Raw genomic sequence first — 25,972 nt, 5'->3', positions numbered from 1 at the left:
TAAAATAGAAGCTAACATGCTAAACTATAATGGTAAACATGGTAAACATTGCCTGCTAAACATCAGCATGTTAACATTGTCACTGTTATGATGTTTGTATGCTGACCTATGATGCTGACATTAGCATTTAGCTAATACAGCCGACAGCCTAAGTACAGCCTCACAGAGCAGCTAACATGTCTTGTTTTCTTTGTGTCAGCAACAAAAGCCAAATCCTGTTTAACCAAGGCTATTTCTTTTAGTGATTCTTACATTTAATGTTTCAAATAGTATGCATGTGTGATAAAAAAAAACAATCACCATCTGGATAGGAAATTCTGTATCATATAAGCTTATGGATATTAAAGTAATGGTGCAATTCAACAAATCACTGCCAAAAAGTATGCCTAACTGACTCAATTTCTCCTCCCAGCACATACTGTCCCTTTTCCTCTGTGGTGTCTGAGAAATGCTGTGCATCTGCAACCCATGCCTTGCAAACTGTGCACGTCTGAGGAAGCACTGTGGCAAAGAAATGCTTGATCAACTCAATTTCCTCCTAAAGTCTCATTCTTCTTACCTGCCATCCGTTTCCAGTCTCCTCTCTCTTCTATTTTTGCTCTCTCCCAGCAAGTGTATGGAGGTGCAGATTTATGGAGCAGCCCAGTTGCTGGTGGCCACAATCCAGCCTGAACAAGTGATTTGTTCGGAGATTACAGACACAGAAGAGAAAGGAGCATTAATGATGTTATGGACAGATCACCAGGTGTGTGTGTGTGTGTGAGAGAGAGAGAGAGAGAGAGAGAGAGAGAGAGAGAGATGGTCTCTGTTTCACAAGTGTTGTCAACTATATGCCTTTCTCTGCAGTACAGAGACAATCCATCCTTAATGAGACTCTGGCGTTAACATTAAATGGTTTCTGGGAAGAATTTCATTCTTAAGCATTCTATTCTTAAAAAAACTTCATGTTTCACTTGTCGAAAATAGAGCTTTGCAGGTTTATGATGACTCATACTTCTAACAGTGACCCACAGTCGGCCTTATTTGCATATCACTCAACAAAGCCCTTCATCCCCTATGTAGAAGAAATCTTTGTATAAAATAATTGCCTCATGGCGGTGCTGGGTAGTCAAGCAATTAACAATAACATCTCACTTTTTTGTTTTGTTTTATCACTTCAGAAACTAACCAAGGACACTTCGGAGAGGGCACCTTCGGTCTCCCCCACCCAGACCTCCAGCCATATGTGGCCTGGTTCAAGCAGCGATGTTGACGGGGCCCCTCCTGCTCTACTTAATTACCTGTGTGATGGAGTGGTTCACCCAACAGCAGAGTCACTGTGTCACACTGTGTCAGGGGCAGTGCGGACACGCGGAGCTGACCAGTCTCACCTGCCTCACCTTTCTTTATCTTGTCAGATAATACATTTTTTTAAAACAACAGCCGGAGAGCAATTTCCTTTTGGTGAATCTTTCATCATCTATTTCTGCTTTTCTCCAATCTATTTTTGCCTCTTACTGTTTCTTTCAGTTTAATTTGGTGATGATGCCACTTGGTAAACAAAATACTCAATATCAAAAAAGAGGCATCATTAACTGCCCCGGGCTTCATTATATATCTATTGGAGTGCACAGAGTACAGAGCACACAAGCCTGCGCGGGGAATAAAGTGGAAGGCACTGAGATCCAAACTGTACCCGCTGAGACTATGCCAGACCACATTAACTGTTGCTGTAGCAACCGTTTCCAAATCAGAAGAGAAAACTCGAACACTTTAAGCAGACTAATTTCTCAAAATGTCCTCATCCACTGTGTCTCTTTCTCTATCTTCCTCCTCCTCCTTGTCTACCTCTAAAGGTGATATAAAATATTCTTAAACACTGAATTCATAAAATCCAAAGTGGTATAACTGTGGGCACTCAGCAGTTAATGAAATATAACAAAAAGGGAGAGGCACACATTCTGAGATTTGGCTTGCTTTCAACTTTATCTTCATTAAAATTCAATACATTACTCGTAAAAAATAAATTCTATGACTACCAGTGACATTGGGAGCTGAACTCCAGCCTCTCTTTCAGAGTTGTGGCTTGTTTCAGACTGATGAAGAGAAAACAACCATAACATATACCTCTGCTTCCTAACTTGACAAGTTTTCTCTAGATAAGGGCGTCCTAAAGAACAGTGTTCCTCCATTACACAGAGGGTACAATAAACAGCATATTTTAGGACAGGTATGGACATAACTCTTGAGCATTTACATAGTCCTTAAGTCTCGCGTATGAACACTTTTAATCAGCAATGCTAATATATTCATGAATGATGAGGCAAACTGCTGTCTGAACAGAGGCTCCCAGTGTGTGTCTGAGGTGGTGTGTGGTGGTCTGCTCAGGTGAACAGGGCTGCGCCTGTGGAGACACTTATCACCCACAGCAGACACAGTCTCATGCATGCCCAGAATTCTCAATGACATTAGACCCACATGCAGTTTGAACAAGAGAAAAGTACTGCTTTCAGAATGCAAAGTGAAAACAGGGACCATAGTGTTATGAGTGTAGAGTTTATATGTTTTTTGTTTGTTTTTTTTTCTGTAATGTGTGTGTGTGTGTGTGTGTGTGTGTGTGCGTGTGTGTAAAGATAGATTTTCCTCATGTTAAAGAACAGGAAATGCATCAGGTACTTTTTCCTTCCTGACATTTTGAAATTGCTTTAGTTTCATTTATAGCTGTTTATCATCGTCATTACATTTCCACGTAGAAACCATCCATGGTTACTCATTGTGTAATGAAGCCCCAGTCGGAGCTGTTTGCGCATTCTCTAAGCTGATGTTGACTGGCTTCATTCTATTAAGAAACCTGTCAGTAAGAGTTACACATTTAAATGATTCATATCGTTCAGGCCACCAGTTAGCACATTCACCACAAGCCTAACCGACCTAGCAGTGACACAGCCTGACACAGAGGGAAGTGAAAAAATTCTGTCTGAGATGTAGTCAGACACAGGTGTAGTAAGAAGCAATGTGGTTGAGAAACAGAAGAGACTGTACAGTCCAATGTAGTCCATGCAGTTAACTTCACGGAAAATGTGTTGTACAATGCACAAACACTACTGACTGGGCTCAGCTGAAAGGTCTCTCCCTCTAGCACCTTTTATAAGACCCTTCCCCATTACAATCAGTCTGACTTGTCTTCCCTCTGTATTTGGCACTGCTACAGTTGCAACTTGCCAGAATCATTTAAATGAACCTCCTGTATCTCCTACTTTGAAGCTGATGTTGAGCATCAGTTCATAAGTATGAACTCCTTATGGATGCTATAGAGGCTACCAAAAGCCAGTTTGGATATAATCAAGCAACTCATGTCTTTATAAACCAGCTCTAATTGATTTGGAACTCACTCACTCAACTCCTTGAGCTTGATTTTAATTCTAGAAATGTGGATATTCATGTCAGGATTATAAACTGTGCAGTGGCAAATAGAACACTCTTATTGGCCTCATTGTCCTTAAAGATGAGCTGTACGTCACTGATTATGTGTGTTTTGCATATTCCCAACGCTGTCTGAAGCAGCATTTACTGACAGGCTCAAAAAGAACAGCGGTGCGACATCCTGCCAAGAAAGAGCGGTTCATTGCTGCTGTAGTTACTCGTCGCTGTCCTGCTCACAAAGCGCAGCTCTGGTATTCAACTTGACCTGACCTGGTGTAATCCACAAAGTCATTGTTGCTTTGGTCGACAAGGTCTCGACCGATCACGTTCATCTCTCTTCGTCCTCTCGAGGGCTCATCCGCTCGCGCGACAGTTGCCACAGCGCGCTGGCCAAACCGGGGCATTAGAAGAAGTGAATGATGCGGTGAGAAAGCATTGTGGGAGGACTCAGTGGATGACAAGCTGTTCACTGGGATGTAGAGAGGCGAACAAAATCGCACGGAAAAGCTCAGGCAAAACTCCAGCTACAGAATTCCGACTTGTTTACCCTGTACCGGGAGCAGAGGAGCACCGTTGCGCAGTCTTTACGCACAACCAAAGAGCGGACTGTGGGGCGTCTGTCTGTCACCACCATGTCAGCGGCAACAGCTTCTATAGCAGATGTGTCCAGGACTGATTTTACAAACAAAGATGACAGCCGTGACCGGATTAAATCAGGTAAAACAGATGAAATAGCAAACCAAATGGTGTCTAATTCATAGGCTCCATCAGCTGAATGTGTAGGATGTGTGTGGTACTACGGAGAGTTGTTTTTGGACCTTTGCACTTCTGTTCATTAACATAAAGGCCTGTATTTTTAGGATTTTACATAAACAAATTTTACGAGAAGGTAATCTACAAGTTGTGCATCTCATTCAAACACTGACCCCTAAAGAAGAGATTTAATGTGTGTGGGTTACCTTAATGCTAGAGCTATATTTCCTCGTGTACAATATCCCTTTAGGGACTTGCAGTACTTGCTGTGATAGCCGTTTCCTAACAATTACTCTAGGATTAATAGATTGTCTTTTATCGATGGGCGTGTAATCATTTCTGAGAAATATATATCGCATTAATAAATACACTCTTCATCACACACTGAGTGTCATCTGGGGTTGTTGAGGGGAAATTGAATGAACTTCATGCACACCTTTCTTCTAGCTCTCATAATTACAAAGAGGAAGTGAAAAAAAGAGAGGCAACGCCGGTGGTTTTAACATCAGAAACTTCTTATGCACAGCTGGGTGTCTCACACGCACGCACATGCAGCCACACACACACACACACACACGCACGCACACACACACACGCGTTGCATAAAAATGATGCTCTCTACTTATCTGCAAAGAAGTGCGCCCTTGTGTTACATAAACTTGAAAATGGTGGGCTAATGCTAATGGCCCTCAGGGGAGTATTTATCCAAGTTGGCCCAGTGCTGTTGTAAAATGTGATCAGAAGCTTGTGTAGTTCTTTAAAAAGAAAATGCGCATACACTTCCTTAACCTCATTTCTTTCTTTCTGTCTGTCAATGAAACCACGAACTTTTGGTGTGATTTGACGCCCCTTGTGGTGATGAAAGTGCACTACATGTTTTTACCAGAAGTGCACAGCCCCTCTCACATTCTTGGATATTTTCCTTCATCTAATAGTTACAAAGAAGAACATTGCAAAATCTCTCCTATGTCTCAAGTCCATTGTTTTTAATGAAAACCAGAAAGCAGGATTCCCAAAGTAAACAAGCTGGTTTTGACTTTTCCTGGGCGTGATCACATTATCCTTCCCAGTTCTGTTGGAAACCACAGAACTGATGTCACTGTGTTTATTTGCATTCCAACAGCTTGTGTCATGATGAAGTGATACTCTTATGTTGTAGGGTCGTCGTGCCAGACTGCTGGCATACTGAGCTGACACAGTGAGAGACCTCCCCTCCTGTAATATGCTGAGCGCTGTGCTGTGCTGTAGGATAACGGATTGTTTAGCATGGCTCCAGATGGCCTGTGTGTTTCCACCAGCCTCGCAGGCCTTTTGTTTAACGATTTATCACATTTCCTGCTTCGATACGGTTAGAATTTGATGCAGCGCAGCACCAGGCTGTTACAGGAGGGGCAGTGTTTTGTCATGCAGCGTTGTGCAGCCCTACAGGGGTTCAGCGCTGATAGCTGTGGAATGACTGTCCCATTCTACACTGAACATTTTATGCAGTGCTCCATTCTTCTTAGTTGTTCACACTGTTCACCCTGAATTGTTGTTGTGCTACTTTTGAATTCTGAGTTGTCTGATCATCCCTGTTTCTTTTGAAGATACATGAATTATGCATGTATTCACACTTTGAGTGAACTTTTGGTGATTAATGCACATCTAATCACATCTGCAACATAATTCAATCACAACCACTGTTTCTGATACGCACAGTCTGATGCATCACCAACTGACCATCAGCTCTTTCTTTTAGGTCAGCCCCAGGCTCAGTGTGCACCCATGCCACTGCCAGCCCTGGGCACCCAGAGGATCATCCAGGGCAACGGTACCAATGTGGGCACAGTCATTTCCCTGCAGTGCCCGGCCAAACACAAACTGATAGGAAGTGAGCTGATGTGTGTCATGGGCACCAACAGCACCCACTGGGTGGGGGAGACCTACTGTAAACGTAAGTAGAAACTGAGACCCAGACATGACAGTTAATACAGAAAGAATGGCACTCGTTGAGTCGCCTGTTTGTAGCTAGGGTACTGTATGAATCTAATTATTCATACACTTTATAACCAAAATGTGTTTGTGTGCAGATTAAATGATTCTAATGCTTTTACTGGGAGAATTGCAGCGGCTGCAAAACTGAACTGTCCGTCGCTCATTATTCTGAAGAGATGGAATATATATTAAACATTATGTGATAGGTATTGTGGCTATAGGCAATGTTACACGAAGACACTATTATTTGGCTTGGAATAATGATTGTTCTAAATTATGTGAGAGAAAATAATTTGTTGCTTGGGGATGAGGCTCATTTAAGGGGCATATTAATGCTAATGCAGGTAGAGAGGAATAATTTCAAGCAGGTGCACAGTTAGTAATTTTTTTGGTGAGCGAGTGGAATAAATGAGAGCATAATCTTAATTATGTTTCAGGATCAATCATCTTGGGAGAGAAGAAGCTGCCTGAAACTGAAAGAAATTAATAATGGAATTTATGTTTTATTGTCCTTTCCATGATGAGCTGGCAGGTGAACTTTGTTACAAAATGACTATATTTCTGCCAATCTCCTCTGGGTGAATGACAAAGAAAGACTTGTGATATAGCAGTCCATGTGGCAGCCTAAGCAAGGTGACAGTGTTTTGTGTGGTACTTCAGTCTGATTAGGAATTGTTATACATAGATTTTGCAGCATGATGGATGGAGTTGTCTAATACTTTGAGTGCATGACATGGAAATTAAGTCGATAAATCAGTCAACAGTCTTCTTCTCTCACACTCCAGCTCTGTCTTCCTATGGGGACTATGGTTTCCGTGTGGCTGTGCTGGCATCCATTGTAAGCTCAGCCATAATATTTTTCATGTCCATGGCCTTCATCACCTGCTGTTTGATTGACTGCATCAAAGAGGACAAAAGGAAAAAGCAGGAGAGGTGAGTGAGAAGCAAACAGTGGTGGAAGAAGTACTCAAAGTAACTTAAAAGTATTAATACCACAGTGTAAAAGTACTATATGACAAATAAAAGTCCTTCATTTAAAATCCTACTTAAAAAGTGCCCTGTGGAGTTTTCTTGTAAATAAAACAAAAGTTATGTTGACATTCAGTGTTACTCACCAAAATGCATTGTGTGTATCCTTGAGCTCTAACAAATGTGTTTGTATGTCCTCGTGTATTTCCTTAAGATCCTTTACATCCAAGTGCTCAATGCTCATTATGCAGAAAAATGGTTCCTGTGACTGATATGTATTGCATAACATTATTAGATTGTTAATACTGATGCATCATGCGTAAGTAGCAGTTGAGGTGGAGCTAGTTTGAACTACCTTATGAAGTTAGGTAGTTTAGTCCAGTGGTTCCCAACATGGGGGGTCGAGCCCCCTCCAAAGCGTCACAAGATAAATCTGTGGGGTTGTGAGATGAATAATGGGGTAGGAAAGAAGAAAAAACAAAGTTCTGCTACACAAATTACTTTAATCTTTCCTTTTTTGGTGAAATATTGGATAAGTATACCTCTTTGGATTTAAAACAAGTATTTACTGTATATGGAACCATCTGGGAAGATTAGAAGATTAGAGATGAAATGTCTCTTTAATAAAACAACTCGTAGACATCTGAAACATGACAAGGGGCACCTAGTAAACACTTTTGTAAAAGGTCACACACCAAATGGAGGCCGCTGGTGTGTTTGAGACCATCTTGAACGATATATTGTATTTTACAAGCTTACAATGTTTTAATGTAAAATCTGTTAAGTAACTAATAACTATAGCTGTCAAATAGATAGTTGTGGAATAAAAACTACAACATTCCCCTCTGAAATGGTGTGAAGTAGAAGTATTAAGTAACATAAAATGGAAATAGTCAAGTACAAGTACCTCAAAATTGCACTTAAGTACAGTACTTGAGTAAATGTACTTAGTGACTTTCCATCACTGGAAGTAAAGGATGGAGAGAAAAAAATAAGAGAGTTATCAGTCCATTTCCTGTGATGCATTTTCAAACTGAAATACTGACATGCAGCTCTTAATTGGGGTCTAAACAGGGAGTCAGATGTGTGGCAGTGGGAGGAGCAGGCCCAACATCAGGAGGACAACAGGTCTCACTACAGCCATAAAGGCAGGAACAATAACAACAACACCCAGGAGAAGGTGCTTTCACTGTGGGACACCGGTAACCCACACATTTGTGACAACATGCAAGCCTGCAGGTGAGACATGGGCTGCTTAAACGATCAAAAGGGGGGAATTCAAAATATCCCTGAAGACAACCAGATCAGCAGAAACATTACAGTACTTCCTGTCTTTTCCTCCACAGATGTCATCAGCAGTACGCCTATGCTCCTGTCTGCACATATGGCCCCACTCCTCCGCTTTCTGCTCTCCCCGGCCATGACTACGACCAGCCTCTTTTACCCCGAAACCCTGAATCCGCACAGATCTCTGGTCCTCCACCTCAATACTTCGGACCTTCTCAGTTGTCCTGTCAACCTACTGGCCCAGGCCTGGTCCAAATCTCAGCAGTAGGGCCTGGTTTGGTGTGGCAGTATGGAGGACAGCAGAGCAGTTTGTCAGAATTGAACCCATCAACCACAAATGAGTCCAACACGAGGAATATAAACTCTGCCAAAGAATTTTCCATACGGATTATATCAGTGTGAGGACACGTTACACAGGAGGTGAATTCCATCAGTCAAAAACTTGTTTACTGACCAAATATGTACAACAGTGTCAACTGTATCGATGAGGACTGTGCACAAGGACTATGAGAAGTTGTCATGATTATGTCTGCAGTTCTACACAATATGAAGGCTCTATAGGCATGCTGATCTGACAGACTTATGTGCCTTTTGTAAACTGTAATGGCACACTGCCCTCTGTCTGAAAAGGGAAGCCATTGCACTTTCAGGACACCAGCCTTGTTGGATGGCACTCCCTTGTAATTAGAAGGTCAAGGCACTTCCATGCCCTTAATTGAGCTTTTCAAAAACCAATGTAAAATGTTATGTTGCGGTTAAAGTTAACAATTAAGGTGTTTATTGACATAGTTCATAACACACTGTAGGCGGCTGAGGTAGGAGTCCGAGAAACTCATCTCAGGGCAGGAGAGTCCAGTTTGTTGGACGAGGAGAGCAGCTGGAAAGCACTGGCAAGTATGTAAATATAATTTTTTAAAGAATGTAAATAAATTAAAGACTTCTACTGATAACGAGTGAGACTGTATTGCAATGGAAGGAGTGCAACGGTGTACATTTCCCTCTGAGGGACGTATGCAATTGTTTACAAGTCAACATTATGCGGCAGTAGTGCATTGATTTTGACTGTGTAATAATGTAGCTTACACACATGAACTTCAAGTGAAATGGTAAAGAATGTATTACTGTGAAGAAAAAACGCAACTTATCATTATTATTATTGCCAGGTCTAATTGACCCATTGCAGTTGTCATTAGTAGCCTATAAATGGAAGAAGGGAATGAAATAAAGTGATAAATGACACCTCTGTCCAGGTTCAGTTTTTGCAATGGAAAGTTTAGCTGCTGCTCGTGGTAATCCGCCTGTCAGCTCAGTCTGCGGACGCAATCATCATTATCATGTCATGTGGCGCAGGGCGGCGCGGCGTGCTGATGCAACGGCTCAGCAGAGACCGTCACACCGGGGAGAACAGGAAGTTTTACCGGGAGGCTGTCGGTCGGAAAGAGCAAGTCCCACACGCCGTTTGTTTGTCAGTATGACAGGTTTGTGAATCAAGGGTAAGATGTTTTGTCTTGTTTTTGATCAGTTACAACAATAATCCCTGCGCGCTGACTTCTAGGATACAGAGGATCGCTGACCGCCCACTGTGCTGCGTGGGTGCGCCACTTGTTGCATACAGTTTAGTCGCTGCTATAGCGGTATGTTATTGGCGTTACTTAACGCCACTTGAAATAGCTTTAATACTGTCCAAATGTACAGCCTATAAATAAAGCATGAGCAGTTTGATAGACTGGTCTATTTATTAATGCCTTATTTAATACGATATGGACTGCCTTTCTCGTCAGCGCTATCCAGACCTTTATTAAAAATATGCATGATGCATGCATGAGCTCCTTATGTCAGTCGCATCCAAATTTGGTTTGGGTAAGAGTCCCAATTAAAATTTTAATAAAGAACTGGCATACATCTGTCATTGGGATGAGATAATTTTATTTAATCCTGTTGAAAGCATTTATTTACATAATTTGTTTTTATGTCAGGGTATTCTGCCCCACTTTGTTCAAATGTTGCAGCTGTATCAAATAAAGAAAAGTTGAAGTGATCTTAGCCACAGTGGAAGAACTATACAGATTAGAGATTAAATGGATGATAAAATATAACACTGGACAAAATATTACTTCACCAAGTACTTACCTACTTAATTTTGCTAATAGCTGGTGCTTAACTAACTCAACCTGCCTATTTTCTGCAGTTCTACAGGCTGTTCATAGCAACCTGTGTAATGTGGCAGAAGCTCATCAAAAATCATGATAACAGATCAAACACACAACTGCACATGAAAGCAGCAGAAACAGTGGTCATAATTAAACCCTCATTCAAGACTCACTGAAGGATACTTAACAGGAAAATTGCCATTAAACACTGCTTTTCATCCCTTAACCCCCATTCATGCCCTCAAATATCTTCACTGCCCAGTAAGCTCACGGTTTTTCTACCTCACTGTTGATAATTCAGTTTTAAAGCTTCAGAAATTCACCAATCTTGTATTATAGCCTCACAGGCTTTGTATCCTAAAGTCTATCCGTTATTTTGTGCATGCCTTAACTCAGTAGACATGTCACTCATATCGTATTAGCATTAAGCTTTTCAAATAAAGTGTGGCCAAATAGACAATTTTGCAGTAAGTGTGTTCACCTTTCTAAATGGGAGAATAAACCTCTTAGTCATTTATTTTCAGAACAGGACTGATGCCAAGACCAGCTTACTAGGAAACTACTTAAGACTAGACATAAAATCTGCAGGCCTTCAATTAGAGCTTTGTAGCATGCTCCAATTGTAAAGTGTCATAACCTGAATCCTCCACACTATGGCACATTCATGCCTTTTAAGAATATTAATTTAGGAATTAAAGTGCGTATGTAGTTTAGAGAGCATTTTATTTAACACTGTCTCTTGCTCGTCTCTTTCATTCTTGGCTAGACATTGACGATTACCATGAGCAGCTCCGGAGGGACGCCCATTTCCTGTGCTCAGATCAGAGAATGGACACTGAACTGGTTGACAGACTGGTTCTGCAGCTGAACAGGATCCACCCCCAGATACTCAATGACAAGGAAGCCCACAGGGTCACTACAGATAATATATGACACCATTCCAACAAAAAACATCCTGTTTTGACAGTCCTTTGACATGTCCTACACTTGAATCTGCTAAACTGTATTTGGACTTGGAACAGAAGCACAGTGTGTAGGAATGTGCAGTGATTCAATTCAGCATGTGTCTCCCTGCAGTTCAGGAACCTCAGCGTGCCCACCAAGGTGCGGTTAGCTGAGCTGTTGAAGCACCTGCATGGGAAAGGCGAGGAGGCATGTCATGAATTCTACAGAGGACTTCACATCCACGCTGAGGACGTCTACTCCAGCCTGCCCACCAGAGTCACACAAAGAGGTAAAAACACTGAGCAGGGCTTCTCAGACGTTTTAGTGACTGAAGATTGCCACATAGAACTGCAGTCAGGTGAGAACCCTCTGGTCCTGCAGACTTACTGAATGTATTGTTGAGATGTAATTTAGCGCAGAAATGCTTTGCAGTAGTTTAGTGGGGAGATCAAATTAAATGTACAGTAGAATCAGAGCAGGTTTTATTTATAGCAATTTAACAATAAAAAGTATATCCTGGTAAATAAAATGAGTCAGAAGAGAGACAGGTGTGTAGGAGAGGGATGAGTGGATCAAAAATTGTAAGCATTTTGGGGTACATTTGATTGTTACTATATAGAGTGTTTTACTTTTCTAGCTCCATGTATCATATTGGAGACTGTCATTTATCCAGTATGTTTTAAGTGAGATGGTTGGATAGATAGAGATGGCAAATGACACTAGCAACCTCTCCGGTGTCCCATAATGGTGGTTCCCTGCTGTGTAATTGCCTTGTCTGGCCTTATGTAGGCTTATCCTATTTAAGATACAGACATGGACTGCAGTTCAAGTAGTGGATCTGACATTACACAGGCTGTTATTTAAAGTGTGGGGTTTACCCATTAACCATTTTTACTCTGTTCTAGAGATGGCAGATCCAAAATGGACATACAATGTGGCAATCTACCCAGACCGATATGTGCTTAATGACTATGGTAAATATAAAACATCTCATACTACTGCTGAGTGCAGTAGAACATATGTGCTTTCTGTTTTTGATTTATATTTCTAAGTTAAATTGCAAATATAGACATCTACTATCTGAGTGTTAGTGTAACAAAAGGACAACACCAGTGGTTTTAGCCAAGTATGTACAATCCATGTACACTTGACTTTACTGCAAACAAAGCACACCATTTGTTTTTGGACTGATTACCTGTTTTCTTGGTAGTTTTTAATTTTAGAATAAGGAAAATCACCTTGCAGTGATTTTAAACTTAATTGAGAATAGTTAATAGTAATCCATCACAATATGTAGTCAGTCAGCTTTAGTTTGTCAAGTTTATGTTATCACCATGTAGAAAGGCAGTTGCAAGCAGGAACTAATATGAATACACTTCCTCTCTGGTGCAGTCAAGAACACTTTGACATGAGATTTGATGATTGTATGCCAAAACCAATCTTGTTAACCAAGAAACTACAAAATGCACAATCTTTTCTCAATATCCATGATTGTTTTATATAGACGTGACTAATTTATATTTGATTGCATGACAACAGAGCTCATAAGTGCGTGACTGTAACATAACAGCCATCTCCCTAGATGTCCATGCTCAAAACAGCATTCAAATGTGATAACATAACTTTGAAGTGAGGCAAAAAAAACGGGCATTGTGGAGTTTTGTGTTTGTATGGAGGTGGTAGAGGCCTTAATAATGACATGTATTAATTTTGTGAAAATTGGGAAAGTAACCCATAACATACCATAAATACACCCTTATGTATATATTGTCCTTGGTGATAAAATCTGTTCTGTTACTTTATTCTATTTGTTTTTATTTCATGATTTCCCCCCCCAAAAAAAGAGAGTTCAAACACAGTCAAACAAAATGGGCATTGTGATGGATTATCTGTTTAAAGAACATGTCTAGTCTCTTTTAATCTTATACTGGCATGAACTGAAACCAGTTGCTACCTGGAAAGTAGCAAGTCAAAAACTAAAGTTAAACTTTGGGAAGTGATGGGCAGTAGTGTAATGTAATAATTGGGCTAAAACACACCTTTAATCTGCAGTTGTATAAGTTTAATTTGGCAACATGACTACTAGGGTGTTTTTTTTTTTTAAATATATGGTGGTCTTACAGTTTGTGTGTGTCAGGGTGCCTCTGTACCCCTCACTGATCCTCAGATAAGCCCCTTAAGCCCAACTAAGCTTTGTTCTTCAGCAAATGTAGTTGTCTGCTGAACCTTTTAACCCTGAGCATCAGAATGTGGGCCCCACTGCTCTGCTCCACCAGTCATCATCCCATTGCATCCAGGGCTCTGGCTTTGTGAGTCATGTGTAAACCCCTCTCCAAAACAGCTTCCTCTGTCCTGCATACAGTCAGGGGCACAGCTACTGCGTCAAAAGTGTCAGCAGGGAAACGGGTCATCACTGATGTAGTGAAACACACTGACTCCCAATCATAAGTCATACAAAAATTATTGGCTTGTTTAGACTGAACAACAAGACAATTTTCCTTTTCACAGAGCAGCTTTGGACTCTTGCCTCACCATATATAGTACATTTCCATGTTAGTATTTTTTTTTAAGTTAACAAAATTTATTAGTCACTGATGAGAACTTCCTCTCTTTCCTTCAGCAGGACCATTGTTCTTTCTGAGCTGTTTCAGTTTTGTAGTTGGTATTGCAATGCTCTACTATTACAGAGGTGAGTCATACAGAATAAAGGAGAAGTGTTCAGACTTGTTTTCAAAATTACTTTGGAACATCCAAGAATTATCAGTGTACAAAAGCATCCAAAGCCCCCTGTAACTTTTTAAATTATGTTTAAAATAAAACAAACAAAGCATTTACTTTCCACTCTGTTCATTTCTAAACCACGCTCTTCATATTTAACTCTTTGTTACCACTCTTTTTTGCCCACAGAGGGTGAGACGTTGAGATGCAGCGGTCCACTTCTTCAGCGCTCTGCAGCAAGACTTAGTGAAGGTGCTAAAAATGTTTTAATTTCCTGTGCTGAGGTTGGAAAACAGAAAAAATAAATCTGTTAAGGTGCGGAAAAATTTAAGAACGAGCCCTGTGAGAACAACAAGCCATGCAATTTGCCACTTTGCTGTGCCAAACTCATATACACTTTGAGAACAACTGACACCTCTTTATATGAAAAACATTTATAATGTTCTACTATAATACTTGTATGTGTGAGTCTTACCTGGATTTACTGGGTGTGCAGCACTAAGGACTCCAATTCCATTTTCAGCTAAAATGAAGCCTAATATTAACTGACTAACCTCACACCCACACAGGTGTTTTCAATCACTCTGCCTAATTAGACATCTGCTCAGGTTGAAGCTGGGTGGAGCTATGCTGGGAATTACATGATGTAGCCAAACACTATGTACCTGTAAGGGTTAAGATGTCCCAACTAAAGTTGTACAACAAAACCAACAGAAGGGTGAGGGAGATTCAAATCAAGTGCAGTTTGCACACACCCACACCTTCCTGAGAAGAGGTCAAATTAGGCAACATAAGTGAAAACACCTGTGTTGGTGTGCAGGGACCAAGAATTTGATTCACTATAACAATGTTCAACTTTTGCTCAAATAAAGCACAAAACATTTTGACATCACTTGGAGTTGTATCTTATTTTTAATCTAGTATACAAAGATATACATAGAAATGTATACAATTAATTAGTATCAAACACTGTACGGTATTGTAGTCTAATAGGAAAAATCACAGTAATGAGCAGTATAGTGATTAGCTTTTCTAAGTTTGTGTCTGGCACTGTTTTGTCTGCTGTGAAATGGAGATGATGATAAAACATTTATCTCACTGACTAAACAGCATCAATATATACACTAGAGGGCACTGCTCCCTCATTCAGCGCAACAAAGAGGGAAACAAGGATAATGGAAAATGTTCTGGTGTGCTATAACAATGACAATCGAGGGCAACAGACAGCCCGCATTAATTAATAATGACAATCAAATTGATTGAATGAATAAAGTTAATTAAATGCTACATTAAACGCTGTTGACTGCTCAAGACAGACTTGTGTGCAGGGTGGATGACTTTCATACTCACTTGAAGCCCTTTCAGTTATTTTTTATAATAATGTATCAGTAGGCAAATGGCCACATCAAAGATGGTATATACAGTACAGCTGTGGAGGTGAGCTCAGGTGTGTGATCTCAGGAGACTTTTCTGCCTCTGTCTTCTCTGCAAAGAGAGAGCAACAGATGAGAGAGGGGAGTCAGAGAGAGAGAGAGATGAGGGATGGAGAGGTGCTAAAGAGGGTTGGAAGTGTCACCAGGGTGATTGTCCAGTTTGAATACTGGCATCCACATTCCCACGAGGGAGCAATTAATAGTCTTGCTTCACATGACCTAAAACTCCTCGTTCATCATCAGCATCCTCTGATGTTAGCCAGTTAGCCAGTTTGTTAAACTTCAGAACTGAGATGGAGCCAGAAGTGTAGGAGCCATACACATACATTATGTATATATATCAGTCTACAGATCTGCCCTGAGTGGAGCTGTGTGTGTCATCACTCGGCTCATCTCGCTGTTTCCACGGTTACCAATGATAGTTGTGGAGGAGGAAAAGGATCAGATTGTGACGTTGGTTTGTCATCTCAAAGGTGCTTTGTCACAATCACGTTGAAGAAATTAGATTAGATTAGATACGAACATGAATATTCTTCAGGTGTTTAGCAGATGTGAAACAGGCTCAAACTGCTTATATATTCTTGTGTTAAACCACTGAAGTGTATAAATTGAGCATTTGCTTTGGCTCTAATTGGGGTTTCGGTGACATTGCTGAAACAGTCTAATTAAGGGTTCCATTTTAACAAGCACTTCTGCTGGGGTCTGTGCTGTGTTGACTCTGACTCACCAGCTGCTGGTCCAGAGAACCACAGACACACTCCAGCTTTTAGCTCATAGCATAGAGGGTCATGGCACAACCAAACATTGTTATAATTGAATGTTAGGCATGACGCCTGTGGTCGGGACAGATGTGTCGGTAAGGTTAAAGCTGCGGAGGTGTATCGGAGCTTTGAGTCAGATGAGGCACACCCTGCTCTGCATACATTTGCTCAGCAGACCCATCAAGCCTCTGTGTATGAGCTGTCTGGAAAAGACCAATGACATCTTGCTCGGACGTCATCAATGCAATTAAAAAATGAAGCCTGTTCAGCTGTCAGCATTTGTGTGTAACGGTGGGTGTGCATTTGTGTCTGGCCAGTGCTTGGGGTCACTCTTGGGCAGCAAAGGAGACAGACAGTGTGAGGTCACATGTGCCGGTTGTCTCCACTTTCCTGTTTGTCCACTAGCAACAAATGTTGTGTTGTTTACATAACAGACCCCTTTGTTGCTACTGCTGTTTCTCTCTTGTTCGCTGTTTTCTCTCCTTGCCTGCAGCAGTGCAGGACAATGCTTTTCTGGTAAATGAACATTGCTTGGAGTTAGTTTTTTAAGTTGTTTTTCCGGTGGAAATTTCTCTGAGAGCCTGGAGAGGTCAGTGTGTTTGTAGGTCAGGTAGGAGAGGACCAAAAACTTGCTGACTACATGGATGTCTATAGGAGCAAACTGCACAGTAAGGCAGGAGAGAAAATACCTGTTTGTATAGAGAGAGGGGAGCAGAGAAAGAGGGTGAACATAAAGAATGTATGTGATTAGCAAAAAAAAAAGAATACCTGTGTGTGTTCTTGGTCAGTCGCTGCGGTTCGCCCTGTGGACTCCAAAGGCTGTGATGAAGACGTTGACTACCACTATCATAAAAACCAAGCCTGTGGCCAGGTTTTCCATAATGTTCAGTCTCCGATGCTTTTGCTCATCATTCAGGTTCCATCGAACTGTGGACAAAACCATGAAATATAATTTAATAACACACTCCCAATGAAAGTCTAATCAAACATCAGCAATCTACTTTATTCTGGGACTCAAGCCAACTCATTATATACAGATTTACTGTCAACCATTAATCCATATATACTTAATTCTGGGTGCACGAAGCTGAGTGATCCCACACAAATGAGTATCAAATATTTCATTTTGACAAGGGCAAATGAGGATAAAGGAGTAATATGATTCAGTTTTTTGCAGAACACAGATGAGTAGGATGAAAAAACAACTTTCATTCTATGTAACTGAAACTTGTCATGAATGAATGACAGAAACACAAAAAAACGTTTGTATTATGAATTTTACATATTTTGTCATCACCAAATGAAAATTGGAAACTATTTCTTTGAAAATGTGTACATTTATATAATTTCAATTTCACAAATAATTTTTTAAATATTTTTTTTATGAATAGCTTACACTACAGTATGTAAACTCATGTTTGTATAAAATATATCACAAAGTAAATGACAAAAACTTTTTTAAATGATGAGATATGTTTGTTAATACTAATATTCAATATTAATGTTTGGGCTCCTGAAGACCCGGGGCCCTCTTTAATAGTTTAAAAAATATACTTAACATTGTTTTATCACCTTGATACTACTTTTCCTAATTCTATGAGAATTGCTTATAAACATGATTTTGAACTGATGACATGTTTCAGATGAGCGTTATAGAAAATGATGCATAACTTCTATTTGAGGTGTCAGAGACTCCTAACCAGGTTAAATACAATGGATTCATCTGCTCTATATATCTGTGATTGGTGTTGACAGTACTGTTTACGCAGCACCACCCTACCAAATCCCAAATAAGTCTATTTAGATTTCTGTTTTACAACAGTTTGTTTAGGTAATAACAGGAGGTTAAACCTCTCTGGGGTCTACCTCTCCAGGTACATTCATCAAATGTGTAAACTCAGTTGGCAAAGGAAGGGTTACCATTTCAATACTTGGGTTTTAATAAGGTCAGGAAAAAAAAAGTAATTTGATTTTTCACTACTTACTGTTATTTTTATACATACAGCAGTGGAGTCTGTGAGACCCCAAAAAATCAGTAGTGGTAAAGCTAATGTCAACAAAACAAATGGTTATCATATAAGAAGAATATATTTTTCAGAAATGCAATGGGCATGTATGGTATAAAATGGTACAACAAACCGTTTTTATGTATTTTTACTTTTGACTTAACATCCAAATATGTATTTTTGGGCATCAGTCTATCATTGTGGATTCATTCATTTAAGACAACAAGCTTCTGATTCAAAGCACACAGAAAGAACAATACAGGGAAAAGTAATTAAGGGAAACTTGTATTTCCTGTATAATACTGCTTCATTTCATTTGTTAACACCTTGATCCAAACAAGATTATGGAAAAAAAACAACTAATCCGTGTTGTGATAATGAATAACAATAATTAATAAAAGTAGTCATCTCCATCATCACAGGGGCTGGACGATGAATAATGTTAAACTGTGACCAGGGTGTGTGTAGGGGGGAGTATACAGTAGCTGTGACTCCACAGGCACAAGTTATGTGTACGTGCGTGTACATGTGTGGTTGTGGGGAGATTACCAAAGGTTAAACGGTGTAAGGACCCCGCCTGGCTGTGTGTGTGTGTCTGATCTGCCTGGGGTGGGGTGGACTGTGGTTGGGGGGGGGGGGGTGTATGTATGTAGGCCACTCACATCACGCACCACTGGCTCCATTAGACAGAGCTGGATCCACAGGAGAGGGAGGGGAGGGTGAGAGGGGGAGGGAGTGCACAGAGGGCAGCAGGGTTCAGAACAGTCAAAGAAAATGAAGGAAGAGGAATGAAAAGAGCGATGAGAATGAGATGTGTTTGATATTCTGGTGGAGACGAGGGGGGCTGTTGGGGGGGCCGGTGGAGTCAGAGGATTTGGTGGATGGAGGGGGTCAAAGGGGGCTTCATGAATGTGTGATGACTCTCACATGCTGACCGACCGTCTTTCTGACATGTGATCCTTTAGAATACAAAAACAAAATCTTATTTTAGTTAGAGTTGATTATGATTGATAATAATAATGATTAAATAGGGCTGTTGTGTTTTTTTAACACAGAGCAAATTTAGAAACTGGTAAATAATTAATATTTCAATTGTAGAAATATATAGAAAGAGAGGTTCAAGTAAGACAGAAGGAAAATAAACCCAACATTCATATGACCTAAAATATCTTTTTTGAGATTATTAAGATTATAGATTACTATTGAGAGAGGAGTACAAGAGATATAGGTTAGTATATACCAGTAGGGTTATATTACACCTCATCCTAACTCATCTTCCCATCTTAATGGACCTGTTTCTCCGACCCCAGCTGTGGCTGTTAAATGGTTTTATATATAGTTTATTTTTTACTTTCTTTCCATTTACACCAAGACATGCAGACTGACACATTGACACATTTACACACATACACAGCAGAGAAACGAAATAACCTCCCTCCCTGGACTCCCAGCAGCACTAAAACCTAATGAACTCTGACCTGGTGTCAGGCCTGGTTGCCATGGTTACAGCTAGAGTCCAGAGGGCTGTTTGTCAGGAGTCAGTGGACTTGACTTGGTGAATCTTGCTGAGGGACAGGGTGGAGGGGATGAAACACAAAGGGCAAGTGAAAGTTGTGAAGCTTGCCAGGCGACAAAGACACCAAAAGGGCTCGGGTTCTATTTATTTTCTCACCTATGAAGATAAGCAGAACCCCGACTGTGACCTGCAGACAGAGGGAGATGCTGATTAGGGCGATTATGGGGGTATAAAAGGAGAAGTTTGGCCCCTGCTCCAGCACAGCCTTTAGCTGGGAAGCGTTGGCCATCAGTAGAGCCACATCCAGCATGCTCTCAGCTGCACTCTTCTTATTGGCATAGTGGTTCATGTTCAGAGGGGCTGGGCTGCTGGGCCAAGCATCTGGATGTGAGGCCTAGGGAGAGAAGAAAGTAATAAAGTTTATGGCTTCAAGATAACGCCTGAAAGAAGAATGTGTGAAAATAAACACAAAGGCATGCTCCGTGCTGCTGTGTTTTGTTCTCCCAACAGAGCAACAAGGCAGCATGTTGATGACACTAGCAGTAATTTTGTGCTTCCTGTGCATTGATGGTGAGGATCTGGTTATCATTCTGACCTAATTAACGCAACATGCAGTCATTACAGAAGAGTGACCTTTAAAAACAGAGCCATTAGCACAGCAAAGAGATACTGACACACTGGTAACAGGCCCATTGAAACACGGTTAACATGAAGCATATGCAGTGTTCAAGGCTTTCCACTAGCTACGGTTTCAAATGATCACATTTAGTCTGCACATTTTGTTGTTCTCTGTCAAAGCTCAGTGAGCTCCAAGCATATTATACTGTATGTTTTGCTGTCTTGTGGTTGTAAACATACTAATAGTGGATGATACCGTGACCCTTAGGTCATATCCTGCTCATATATCCCGGTCTCTCGATACAGGGTAACAGAGTTAGCAGTGACTGCACTCAGTAAAAGCCAGAACAGCTCTTTTATCAACAGTATCAACATTTTATTTGTACTGTATATCAAGCAGATAACAAAATGCACCCAAACAGAGTATTTGATTTATTATATTACATATTCTACATAGCAGGGACTTAGGAATGAGGAGAGTAATTTAGGCTGTCTATGAATGATCAACAGGCCATAACCAAAAGCATTATGGAAAAAAAGGAAATCTTAGTTTTACATTGAATTCTACAACATATTGATTCTTGTGTGGGTGATGATTATGTAACAAAAGCTAAGCTAGTGTGTGTGTCCACTCCATCCCATTGGACTCTGCACCGTAAAGAGAAAAACATGTACTGGTTCAGCAGGTGCTGGATAAACAGTCTGCATGTTGATGAATAAGAAACCACTCTCCTTTAAAATGAGGAAAATGCATCTTACTTCAGAGCACTGCTGCTGAATGAACATCCACTTGGACCTACTGTTCAGCAACACCTGAGCACCATCACTGAAAATTTGGTCGTGTCAAGGCCAAAACCTGCATGTTCACACACTCTCTGCGAACATGAAATATTCAGCAGTGCTTGCACTCTCTTCCTCGACACTGAAGCCTTCCCTTTTTCTCACAACACACCCCTGCAGCTGCAGGGAGCCCAGTTTGTCGGGGATTAACCAAACCACAGAGCTGGTAAGAACTGTCTTCCCTCTGCTCCAGGGATAGACAAAAAAAGAGAGAAAAGAAGAGCTGCACCCTCTAATTTGCTACAGGGTAGGCTACAGCTGAATTACAATGTCTTTAGGAGATTCACAACAATCAGTTGGCATGGTTAAGTTGATGTATGAGAGGGAAGTACAAACTGCACAGAAAGTTTGGTCGTGTGGGTTGGAGAAGAGCTAGTACTCTGGTTGCAGTAATTATTCTTATGAGTTTCTTTTCCTGTGATAACTACTGGACAAGCAATGTTTAATTCTCTTCATAAGCCATTGCTTTTTAGGACATGGATTACACATGTCACTGGCCAAGTTCTTCATCTGGCAGCATACCTCATCGTACCTTCAAAAAAAAAAACGTCTACATGGGCTTTCTCTAAATCTTTTTCACTCTGAGCCGTAATGCCCTGTGGAAAGACTCATAACAAGGAAATAAACAGCTCTTCAAAACATGTTTCCCTACATTCCGTGGGAAAAGCAGTGTGGTGTGTTGTAGTGCCCATGTGACTGTGATTTGTGCCAAATGCTACAAAATGGCACACTGTCATGACGTGTCAGGGTCAGCCATTCTGCTCTCATTCTGACAGGATTTTCAAAAGACAGCCCTTTATCTCCAAGTCAACAGACCACGGTAAGATAATAGTTGTTGTGAGATCACAGGTTTGTAACGTGCAGTCAGTATGTCTAGAAACACAGCAGATGAATTGAAAGCACTCTTTTTGATGTTTATACTATGGTTTAGTATGTACTAGGCCAAGACTAAAGGACACCTACTCAGTCAGTCCAAGCTTTTTGTCAGGATAGCCTGCTGTCTACTCATATCATATGGCTGAGAACATAGGATAATAACTAATCACAGCTGAGGAGACAATGTAGAACAAAAAGATAGTGAATATAGGTCATGGTATGTCACACTGTGCTTTCATGTTGGGGGAAAAAAACAGTGCTACACGTGCAAAAACCATATTAGAGGATACATCTGATCCAGGCTTCAAATTGAGAAACGCAGAAGAAAACCCACATTTGCATATTTGCACTGACTTTTGTGTTCCCATTTGAGAAGCAGAGCGCTTGTCAGTCACCCAGCTATTACAGATGTATTGTTATTTTGCACAATCCAAAACGAAAGGTTCTCATTAAGTCAATCGCTCTGTACTGGTCCTAAGTTTCAATGCTTATTTTTGTGATGAATTATTCACACTGCATTCCTTGTCTGAAATAGACTCAGGGGACACACCACAGAGAGAGAAAGGAAGGAGGATGTGGAGGGGAGGAAAGACAGAGTGAGAAAAGTTGTTTGAATGTGTATTAACTCTCAGTTATGCATCACTGTGGAGTAGCAACTAGCTTTGTGCAGTAATATTTAACATATGCTGCTTTCTGCAGAATCAGATCAGGTGTCACTAATATTACAGTGTGTGGAAGTAAGAGAAAGGAAATCAAATGGTCATGTAATTTATTTATAGAGGACTTCTTAAAATGATTAATATTGACCAAAGTACTATACTGAGAAGTTCAGATACATTTATATAACTTAAATGACTTGATGAATAAATAAATACTACCCAAACAACCTGGACTAGGTAATATGAAATATGTTCCTATTTTAAAATTATGTTTGAATATAATATTTTTTTAATATAGACATAAAATGCACAGTACAAAGAACACATACAACAGATTAAATATGGACAATCATAGTTGCTTAATAGTTATGTAGATTTAATAAAACAGATCTTTCTACAACAACAACAAAAGAGTTTCCCCTCGGGGATCAATAAAGTATTTCTGATAAACAGGATTCTAAAAGTAAATTGAATAAAGGTGTGTCCCATCATAAATAACTATCTTTGTCTGCTTTATAGATAGTTGCAGTATAATAGGCTACCTGCTTTGAAGCCTCTGGAAAGGCTGCAATTTCTACATTTCTGAGATTGAACCTAAACCTTAAACCTAAGTGAACCATAGAAATTCATTGTGTATTTAAAGGCCAACAAAAGTTTTGGCTTATTTCCATGCAAAATAAATTAACTCATTCAACTTGCACACCTAATCCTAAACGTTTCCCCTTTTCCCACATTGTCACACTAACTGATTACAGCTAAGCTAAATACCTGCATGTCAGTTGCTGTGAGAGTATGTCATGACTATTGCTTTGTACCATTCTGTATCTGACATGTAGAAAGCTCTTTGCAGCAACAATGGAAGCCACCACTTAAGACCCTACATTTATTATTTACCGTAGTTAACTGAACTTGCTGCTGTTCAGCAACATGATGAAAAATGAAAATTAACTTGCATCTGTAACTGCATGGGTGTGTGTTTCGCTTCCTTTTTGTTTTTTTTCCCTTTCTTATACATCAGCACTTCTTTGCTTCCCATCCATCACGTCCTATCAGTGGCCTTCCTCTCTTACTCACCTCAAACTCTGGCCCTCCTCCAGATGAGTATCGACCCAACTGTAAATCTAATTTCCATGATTCTCTGTAGGGCTTTTAGTTTTTACAGCCTTACACAGTGCACACAGCAAACATGGCTGTTTCAGAGTGTGGTCCATCCCGCCATGGCACTTATTCTAGAGAAAGTTGCAATGTAAAACCTACTGATTATCAAAAAAGACAAAATGACATGCTCAGGAATGTGCTAGTGCTGTACCAAAATCTGACACAGAATCTGATCGGTCTTAGATTTCAGTTTATAACAGGCACAGATATTAAAAGTCTATGGGAGGTCTGCATATAAGATCTTCACTCCACAACCATGGATTGATTCCATTCTTATTGACTCATGCTGTTGGGAGACACATTGTAAATGAGACCAATTGCTCATTTTATTGAGCGTGAGGGTATTACATTCTGCATCTGTTGGCTGAGCTCTGACAGTCACAAGGAAGTATCTCCACTGCCAGGGTCTCTCTCTCTCTTCCTCTTCCCTTCTTCTTCACACACACTTATACATCTATCTGAAAGTAAATGCCGCTATTAAAACAGTGACTATATGGAGATGACCTAGTGACGCTCATTTCCTTGCCCTGTAAAACTGGATGCAGCTCTGAACTACTATATTGTAATTACTTGTCAAATGGCAATTTCAATCGCCACATAAAACACAATAAACACTCCTTGTCCTGCAACAATCTAGTTGTAGCATGAAGTAGGATGACATTATGTAAAAGTGAAACTGTGTGTGTACATTTTGGCCAGTGAAGTGGAAACAAAAGAGCACATTCATTATTTATAAGGTCACTCAGGTGCCAACAATGTTGCACTCCTCAACCGAACCAGAATGTCATCTGACCCAGCATGTCTGAAACAGACGTGAAGATCTCTGTTTAAATGTTCTCTTTTACTGACTTGTTTCTGTGTAGACTTGCAATCTATCCCGTTCAGCATCATTTATGTTCTGCAAAGTTTTAATGTACTTTTTTTTTACCCTCATATATATGACATGTAATATGACAAGACAAAAGTGGCATGAAAATGCAGAAAACACAGGGGTGAATACTTTAACATGATCACCTTGCATAGAAATGCAACAACACCACAGACTATGGTTTCAGAAACCACAAAAATCAATCAACACCTCTTTGACAGAGTCCAAACAAAAATTTAACAATGTAAGTTTAATGACTGCTGCATTGAATTTTCCAGGTACTCCTGTGTCCATCTCTAAGCACTTGTTTGGCACTTGCTGGATTTCCCTATGTTTGGATTTTGATACAGTTGTTTGCAAGAAAACAAGAATGAAAAACCCCCTGGTAGGCAGTTTTAAGTTGTCCAACCCGCAACTTATCATACTATTGTATTTCAAAAATCGGTCACATATACAGCCTAGTATGGCACAACCCAGGATTTAACTGTTTCTCTTATAAAAATGGCTTCAAATATCTTACCTCAGCCCCACTTCCCCTGTTGCTGCTGCTGATGTTCATCATTTTCCAATAGGTATGCTACTGCACCTCAGCTGCAGGCTGCAGCTCTGAGAAATTGAGCTGCAAAGTGTCCTGTTGTAGGGGAAGTAAAGACGGGACGGGAAGAATATAGCCTACCTGACATAATAGCAGATGCACATGCAGTTATTCTATGATGTGCCACAACAACAGTAACAATATTATTACTATATTATTATAATTATTTTTTTTTTTTAGAAAATTGTTTTGTTCAGCAAGTTGTTGAGCTCTGAGTGAGAGGCAGAGAGGCACGTGATTGGATTGGACGAGTTGGTGAAGGCAGTTTTACAGACAATAACCGGCTTTTGCAAGGAATAATCATTTAACCGCTTTGTCGTTTACTTGCATTGATTGTAGACAGTATTTAATGGTCTTTTCATGTGAGATATGTGTCACTATTGCTGTTGAACAGTGCAGCAGTGAGTTGGCTCTCTGTGGTGTCCCAGCGTGCTGTGTTATTGG

The 25,972-nt window shown here is 40.3% G+C and overlaps 4 protein-coding genes across 10 annotated transcripts in view; 3 read left to right on the top strand and 1 right to left on the bottom strand.

Moving 5' to 3' along the window:
* The first annotated feature begins 3,484 nt into the window (after positions 1-3,484).
* Positions 3,485-9,624, top strand: LOC122883391 (sushi domain-containing protein 3). Its single transcript, XM_044211999.1, has 5 exons — positions 3,485-4,119; positions 5,894-6,088; positions 6,915-7,062; positions 8,173-8,337; positions 8,445-9,624. The coding sequence occupies exons 1-5, from the start codon at positions 4,035-4,037 to the stop codon at positions 8,785-8,787; spliced, it is 936 nt and encodes a 311-aa protein (XP_044067934.1). The 5' UTR covers positions 3,485-4,034; the 3' UTR covers positions 8,788-9,624.
* LOC122883392 (caspase recruitment domain-containing protein 19-like) lies at positions 9,142-15,090 on the top strand. 7 transcript variants are annotated; one of them, XM_044212005.1, is made up of 7 exons: positions 9,142-9,279; positions 9,736-9,863; positions 11,302-11,447; positions 11,613-11,769; positions 12,386-12,454; positions 14,104-14,169; positions 14,388-15,090. In XM_044212005.1, the coding sequence occupies exons 2-7, from the start codon at positions 9,857-9,859 to the stop codon at positions 14,501-14,503; spliced, it is 561 nt and encodes a 186-aa protein (XP_044067940.1). In that variant the 5' UTR covers positions 9,142-9,279; positions 9,736-9,856; the 3' UTR covers positions 14,504-15,090. The 7 variants fall into 7 exon arrangements, with proteins under 7 accessions (XP_044067940.1, XP_044067937.1, XP_044067936.1 ...); XM_044212002.1 differs by having other exon boundaries at positions 14,101-14,169; XM_044212001.1 differs by having other exon boundaries at positions 11,613-11,838.
* Positions 14,589-25,756, bottom strand: LOC122883393 (ninjurin-1-like). The gene is made up of 4 exons (XM_044212007.1): positions 25,454-25,756; positions 20,071-20,308; positions 17,161-17,319; positions 14,589-15,683 (listed from the first exon to the last, which is right to left on the bottom strand). Exons 1-3 carry the CDS (start codon positions 25,493-25,495, stop codon positions 17,177-17,179), a joined length of 423 nt encoding a protein of 140 aa, XP_044067942.1. The 5' UTR covers positions 25,496-25,756; the 3' UTR covers positions 14,589-15,683; positions 17,161-17,176.
* LOC122883387 (serine/threonine-protein kinase WNK2-like) overlaps positions 22,107-25,972 on the top strand; it is a 45,106-nt gene continuing 41,240 nt past the window's right edge. Inside the window, exon 1 of the mRNA XM_044211978.1 lies at positions 22,107-22,192. The gene's annotated coding sequence lies outside the window, so the exon portion shown is untranslated. The remainder of the gene's footprint in view (positions 22,193-25,972) is intronic.

This window comes from Siniperca chuatsi, linkage group LG10, assembly GCF_020085105.1.
Source record: "Siniperca chuatsi isolate FFG_IHB_CAS linkage group LG10, ASM2008510v1, whole genome shotgun sequence".
Classification (NCBI taxonomy): domain Eukaryota; kingdom Metazoa; phylum Chordata; class Actinopteri; order Centrarchiformes; family Sinipercidae; genus Siniperca; species Siniperca chuatsi.
Note: the sequence above shows the minus strand (reverse complement) of the source record. Positions and strands in the feature narration are given on the sequence as shown.

Coding starts and splice junctions, on each gene's coding strand:
- LOC122883391 (XM_044211999.1), top strand. CDS start 4,035: ATGTCAGCGGCAACAGCTTCTATAGCAGATGTGTCCAGGACTGATTTT. Junction 6,089..6,914: donor GGGGGAGACCTACTGTAAAC/GTAAGTAGAAAC, acceptor CTCACACTCCAG/CTCTGTCTTCCTATGGGGAC. Junction 7,063..8,172: donor AAAAGGAAAAAGCAGGAGAG/GTGAGTGAGAAG, acceptor GGGTCTAAACAG/GGAGTCAGATGTGTGGCAGT.
- LOC122883392 (XM_044212000.1), top strand. Junction 11,448..11,612: donor ATGACAAGGAAGCCCACAGG/GTCACTACAGAT, acceptor GTCTCCCTGCAG/TTCAGGAACCTCAGCGTGCC. Junction 14,170..14,387: donor AATGCTCTACTATTACAGAG/GTGAGTCATACA, acceptor TTTTGCCCACAG/AGGGTGAGACGTTGAGATGC.
- LOC122883393 (XM_044212007.1), bottom strand. CDS start 25,495: ATGATGAACATCAGCAGCAGCAACAGGGGAAGTGGGGCTGAG. Junction 20,309..25,453: donor ACAGGGGAAGTGGGGCTGAG/GTAAGATATTTG, acceptor TTCTCTCCCTAG/GCCTCACATCCAGATGCTTG. Junction 17,320..20,070: donor GGTTCTGCTTATCTTCATAG/GTGAGAAAATAA, acceptor TTTTGTCCACAG/TTCGATGGAACCTGAATGAT.